This window comes from Tachysurus fulvidraco, chromosome 19 (assembly GCF_022655615.1).
Source record: "Tachysurus fulvidraco isolate hzauxx_2018 chromosome 19, HZAU_PFXX_2.0, whole genome shotgun sequence".
NCBI classification, from domain to species: Eukaryota; Metazoa; Chordata; class Actinopteri; order Siluriformes; family Bagridae; genus Tachysurus; species Tachysurus fulvidraco.
The window spans coordinates 17,581,236-17,588,440 of record NC_062536.1 but is presented as its reverse complement, the minus strand read 5'-3'; the positions used below and the strand labels follow the sequence as shown (position 1 = coordinate 17,588,440).

Below are 7,205 nucleotides of genomic sequence, written 5' to 3'. Positions count from 1 at the left end.
TCAGAGTGCAGGGGCAGCTATGATACAGCGCCCCTGGAGCAGAGATGGTTGAGGGCCTTGCTCAAGGGCCCAGCAGTGGCAGCTTGGCTGTGCTGGGACTTGAACCCAGATCCTCCAATCAACATCCCAGAGCCTTAACCAGTTGAGCCACCACTGCCGTAGTTAATTTGCATATTAATTTATTCTTATTCATCCCCAAAATGTAATAAAATGACTTTAACGAACACGATCTAAAAACAAACGAGACGAGCAATTAGGACTAAAGTAACATCGCGAGGAGGACGACACGCTGCAGTAGTTTCCCATCGTTTCAGCTCTGTGTGTATTCGATCTCAAATAAATGTTTCCAGCTTCGTGTTGAACCCAAAGTGAAGCTCTAGCCAGCGTTAGTACGGTGTTCCTAATAAAGTGTCGTAATAAAGTACACACCTAACCGGTGACTGTATGCACGATCAACATCATTAATCACACATTTCCAGAAATTTCAAACCATTTAATGTTCAAAACTAATGGCCGATGGTGATCTTATAAGCAAGTTTATAATAAACAAGTTGTTGACTTTTCTAACATGAGACACTTTGATTAATTTAATTATTTATAGTCTTGAGTCCTGAAGACCGTGAGTCATTTCCCAGCATAGAGAATCCCAAGACAATCTAGTTATATTCAGCTAATGTGCATCCTGATTGGGACTTTTTCTTTTCATTAGCTGAAGAGCTAATCAGCAGATCTCTATCCCACAGGATTCAGCTTGGTTTCCCATCACGTCGTTGCTTCTAATACACACTGGGATATACTGTAGGCTGGTTGTCGGTCTGATATATTTCACTTACTTACCTTGTGTTCCTGTGGATCACCTGCAGATGTGTCTTACATCTGGATCTCAGTCGGTGTCAGAGATGGGGGACCCGAGTCATTTGACATGACTCGAGTCGGACTTAAGTCACAAATTTGAGACTTGAGAACTTGCTTGACAAATATTAAAAAAAGACTCGACTCGACTTTGACTTGACGTTCATGACTTGAGACTTGACTCGGACTTGAGTTAAATGACTCAGAGATGGGGGACTCAACTTGACACGAGTCAGACTTGTCGCAAATTTGAGACTTGCTTGACAAATATTAAAAAAAGACTCGACTCGACTTTGACCTGACGTTCATGACTTGAGACTTGACTCGGACTTGAGTTAAATGACTCAGAGATGGGGGACTCGACTTAACTCGAGTCAGACTTAAGTCGCAAATTTGAGGCTTGCTTGACAAATATTAAAAAAAGACTCGACTTGACATTCATGACTTGAGACTTACTCCCACCTCTGGTCCATGTTAGTAGCATCCGACATATTTGGAGTAAATTTATTTGTCAAGACAACTGCAATGAAACAATGACACTTTCTAAACGCTATAACGATACACGAAGACGTGTGCAGTCTGTAGATTTATAGACAAGTATTTCTACACTAGCACTCGATACCTGTGGACAACCAGAAAACGAAGAACATGTTGGTAATCTATCAAATCTATACCATGTTTGTTTACATTTTTTTTTTTAGCTATAATGTAATACGAGTGGGCCTGACTAGCTCTTCCATCCCCATTTGGATATTATTTCTTTTTCTTGACGTCTAAAAAGACGTTATTTTCTTTTTCTTGACATGTCCAGAAGAGCCATCCCATCATAACAGAAATCTGTATCTGCTCTGTGAACTGCGTTGTTGTGCTCGATCCTTGTCTGTAAGTGTTTTCGTGTATCAACGGCAGGGTTCGGAGTCACTTATGGGCTTTAGTGAGAGGAGAAAAATTGCAGCAGAATTTTTTTTTGCAAGTTGGATGGTGTCCATTTGGCAGCAACGAAAGAAATGTATTTTTTTTTTTTAAGCCCCTAACAATCTCGTGCACTCGGCCAGGTACGGTTTTCTGTACATCTAAAAGGAACAGAGCCGTACTAACATATCACACATAAACACACCTTTAGCACCAAAATATATGTTTATAAAATACAAAAATACTTGAACCCGTAATAAAATGACACACAGAAGACGGCGTCCGTTGTATTTATTTCCGTTTTGACTCTATTGTACAGAATTGAAATGCCACAGAAAGATTTCATTCGATTTTTAGTAGGTCGAGTAATAATCATCGTACATTTAAAGCAAAAGAAATCGGTCGCTAATAATTTTAAACACACTGACCTTAACTCTTATAACAGCCAAAAAAAAAAAATACCTCAGAAAAAAAAAAGCATACAAAATATTCTGGTGTTTGTGGGAATTCTGCTGAGGACTGGAGATGAACTTGTACATATTAAAAAGAAAAATTGAGCGAATCAGGTTTAAGTAGCTCTCAGCTTCGCTCCACCGAACCTCACTCCTGTGACATTTCAGCAACCTCTCCTTCGCTTCGTCTCCGTATGCACGCGATCATTGAAATGAAGTCGGAATATTAAAGATGTTTTCTCCGTGTTAATACGTTCGGCAGCCCCCGTAGGCCGCTATTGATTCCTGACACTGAGTCATAATGATGTATTGCTGCGCTGGCTTCGGGGAGCCCCGTTGCCTGGTGCCCGTGTTTCTGTATCGACAGAGCTTTCTTTCTCCCTCTCTTGTTAAGCACTTTTCTTCCGAGTTAATGAACTAAAAACACCATGGGGCAGAAAGAATGAATGATTTGTGGCTCTGTGTGTGTGTGTGAGAGAGAGAGAGAGAGAGAGAGAGAGAGTGAGTGAGAGACAGACTAAGTGAGTAAGACTTAAGGAAAAAGAGGCGAATTAAAGATTTAATAGCTGTAGTTGGAGACTCTAGATATGTCTCTCCCCCCTCTCTCTTTTTCCTCCCTCTCTACCCCTTTTTCTGTCTCTCCCCACCGTCTACCCCTCTCTCTGTCTCCCTCTTACCCCCTCTATCATTCTCACTCTCAAAGACTAATTGTGTGTGTGTGCGTGTGTAAACAATATGTTTGCAGTGTTTTTTTTCCCCCCATCTTCTAGTGTTGCCCATTAAGTAACTAAGCTATAGGCATGTACAGCTTTTTACAGGTGTGTGTGTGTGTGTGTGTGTGTGTGTGTGTGTGTGTGTGTGTGTGTGTGTGTGTGTGTGTGTTACACAGTGGTTATCTTCTTGTCTTTGGAGGCCTGTTTGATGGCAGCCTGCTCACAGATGATCTCTTTGAGACGCTGCAGGCGTGTGTTCTGGACGCTCAGGTCTCCCACGCCCGTCTGGCTTCGGTGCAGGAGGCTCAGAGCGTTAATGTACTCCAGCTCGCTGTAACGCACACCCTGATCCACCACCAGGTTCAACAACTCATCTGCTGCGTTGTACAACATTTCATAGTACTGCCTGGAGTGAGAGAAAGAGAGAGAGAGAGAGAGAGAGAGAGAGAGAGAGAGAGAGAGAGAGAGAGAGAGAGACAGACAGAGTGACAGACAGATAGAAAGAGAGAGAGACAGTGTGAGAGAGAGAGAGACAGAGTGACAGAGAGATAGAAAGAGAGAGAGACAGATAGAGAGAGAGACAGTGAGAGAGAGACAGACAGACAGAGTGACAGACAGTGTGAGAGAGAGAGAGAGAGAGAGATAGAAAGAGAGAGACACAGAGAGAGAGAGAGAGAGACAGACAGTGAGAGAGAGAGAGACAGAGAGAGACAAAGAGAGTGAGAGAGAGCGAGAGAGAGAGAGAGAGAGAGAGAGAGGTAGAGAGAGAGAGAGATTAAACAAACCATTGTTTCTGTGTTTTTTGTTACATCATTTATATATTGCATTAAAAAAGCCAGGGGAATAAAGCAGTATGTGTGTTTTCCACGCTGCCAGTTCTGCTCTTCCAATCAGTTTAATAAACACATCTTCCTTTATTTAGCACAGCTGTATTTAACTCCTCTAATAAACACTCCATCAGAGAAATCTTCATTAAAATATCTAAACCAGCTCCTAAGTAAAACAAAGAGGCCTTTTAGTCCGCTACACTTCAGGAACAAGTGCTCCAGACCTCCTTATTCAGGTGTGCTACCTGTTCACCTGGGGCTATTGCCCCATGAATTATCCTCCACAACAGGTCAACAGTGCGTTTCTCTAGGGGAGGTTTATACCGTGTCCTCCATCTGTCTCTCACGAGGAAGGCTGGGTTCAACATACCTGTCCACTTGGAGTCTTTCTGTCTCCTCAATGAGTCTTTGTGTATGGTTTTAACTCTAAGGTAATACACTGTTTTTTTTTTGAACATGTATTTGAAGAAGTTTATCTGAGGAGTCTGAGGAGATGGAGTTTGCGACTTCCTCTTCTTCTTCTCTCGATGCTGGAGGAACTCTTATCTCTGGGAACTCCTCTATGTTCCTGGTGTTCCTAAGGTTGTCATGTTGCTGACCGATGAAAGCCCAGGGGCCACTTGGTAATGTGTTGTAGATTTCTTCCTTCGGTTTTGATACCAGACGTGAAGATTTCAGCTCAGTCACCTCTTTAGGTTCTTCAGTAGTTCTCCACCATTTTTCTTCTAACAGATGACCCAGCTTTACCAAACCGTTCCTCATCGAGCGCTGCCTCATACCGGCCGAGGACAGCGATCTCGTTTGGATCAGCTGTTTAACTCGCAGAGGTTCCTCTGATCCGATTAAATCCCAGAACCTTTGGTAAAATTCCACCGGTAGTCCATCAATTCCAGGGGATCAGCCTGTGGATAGCTGCTGCATAGCTTGTTGAAGGTGACGATATTGTCCAAGTCTTTTTTGTTTGTTTGTTTGTTTGTTTGTTTCTCCCCAAGCTGAGGTAAATCTGTGTGTAGATCAGCGGCACAGTCCGTGTCACAGCTCTCTGCACTGTAGACCTGCTTATAAAAAAATCTCCTGCCAGCTTCATCGTTTCTGTAGGATTTGTCGTAAGGGATCCGTCCGGACGACGATGACGACACGCCGTCTCCTGCGGGACGCTTTTCTGTTTTTAGATCGGGGGGGAAAGGGCACGGGGGGAGCAACGCTGTGTCTGTTTTTCAGATTATCAGTTCATATTTATTCCTTTGCTCTCATTTGAGATTTAATCTTTAAATGAATACACAAAGTTCTTTAAGGTGTAGTAATGCTGTTGTGCAGATAGGGGGCAGAAGTACTGCAGAGCGTCTCTACTGAAAGATATAAAATCACTTTACTTCGCTCGTTGCATCCGTTGCTAGGTACGTGGCCTACATACGTACGTACACACACACAAACACACACACACACACACACAAGCACACACACACTTACTTCTGAATTATATTAATCTTCTTTGGATATTTTGGGGACAAAACAGCATAATCTATTGCAGATAATGATGCAACATGTGACTTCAGCCAGCCAGCGGGGGAAAAGCAAATGCGTTCATAACCTCGTAAAGTCAAGGTAAGCACTCACCATTTACACACACACACACACACACACACACACACACACACACACACACACACACACACACACACACATATTTACTTGTATTTCTGCAGCGGTAGCACAATCACAACTAGTGCGATAAGAGTTCAAAAACCGCGGACGTCCCAGAGCTCATCAGAGCACTGAGTGTCCTCTCTCTCTCTCTCCCCCTCTCTCTCCTTCTCTTTTTCGTCTGTAGCACAGAATGCTGCTGTTGCTCACTAAGGACCAGCAAAACCCACAGAAAAAACACTGAGCCAGCAGTAATCTCTGCCTCCCTAACCTCTATCTCTCTCACACACACACACACACACACACACACACACACACACACACACACACACACACACACACACACACACACACACACACACACACACACACAGGTATTCAGTGTTGTGACTGCACTCTCATTGCTGCCAAGTAGGTTTTAACACCTCCTCTCATCTCAGCTTCTTTAATCCAGACTTTCTTCCCCATGTAGCCTGAAGTTGACCTTCAAACGAGGCAGGATGTGGAGGCTCGGCCCTGCTCGTTAGCCAAACCCGGTGTGTTGGGCGCTTCACACACACACACACACACCGAACCGGACATGTTAGTGTCGCTGTGAGAGTGTTAGATACTTCTAATGAAATGAAACAAGGCGTCACCACCTGAACAATAGACTCGGTGGTCAGGAGAAGTGAAGAGAGAACGAGGAGGAGCTTCATCACGCAGGACACGGCATTAGATCATTGTTGTTTATCTTTTCTTTTTTTTTAGGGAGACAGAAAAAATGTGGATGCCGTAACTCAGGTGTTGTGTTACTGTGGATTATCACACACACACACACACACACACACACACACACACACACACACACACACACACACACACAAAACACTCACTCACCCTCAGCAAACACACACTCACACACACTCTCACTGAACATACACACACTCTCACCGAACACATACTCACACACACTCTCACCGAACACACAATCATTCTCACCAAACACACTCACACACACACTCTCACCAAACACACACACTCTCACCAAACACACACACACTCTCACCAAACACACACACACTCTCACCGAACACATACTCACACACTCCTTCTCACCGAACACACACTCATTCTCACTGAACACACACTCATTCTCACCAAACACACTCACACTCATTCTCACCAAACACACTCACACACACTCTCACCAAACACACACACACTCTCACCAAACACACACACACTCTCACCAAACACACACACACTCTCACCAAACACACACACACTCTCACCAAACACACACACACACACACACACACACTCACCAAACACACATACACTCTCACCAAACACACACACACTCTCACCAAACACACACACACTCTCACCAAACACACACACACTCTCACCAAACACACACACACACACACACACACACACACACACTCACCAAACACACACACACACTCACCAAACACACACACACTCTCACCAAACACACACACACTCTCACCAAACACACACACACTCTCACCAAACACACACTCACACACACACACACACACTTACCAAACACACACTCACACACACTCTCACCAAACACACACACACACACACCAAACACACACACTCTCACCAAACACACACTCTCACCAAACACACACTCACCAAACACACACTCACCAAACACACACACACACACAGTCACCAAACACACACTCACGAAACGCACACACCTCTTTCTCTCACACACACACACACACATCCACAGATATACACACAATCTCACTTTCTAATACCCCCTAGATCTTCAGAAAGTTAAC

At 43.9% G+C, this 7,205-nt stretch overlaps 1 protein-coding gene across 1 annotated transcript in view; it reads right to left on the bottom strand.

Annotated features, from left to right (window-relative positions):
- Positions 1-2,038: 2,038 nt before the first annotated feature.
- LOC113651579 (exocyst complex component 4) overlaps positions 2,039-7,205 on the bottom strand; it is a 51,324-nt gene continuing 46,157 nt past the window's right edge. Inside the window, exons 9-10 of the mRNA XM_047803730.1 lie at positions 3,102-3,335; positions 2,039-2,633 (exon numbers count right to left, since the gene is read on the bottom strand). Of these exons, the coding sequence (XP_047659686.1) occupies positions 2,606-2,633; positions 3,102-3,335 (262 nt within the window). The 3' untranslated portion in view covers positions 2,039-2,605. The remainder of the gene's footprint in view (positions 2,634-3,101; positions 3,336-7,205) is intronic.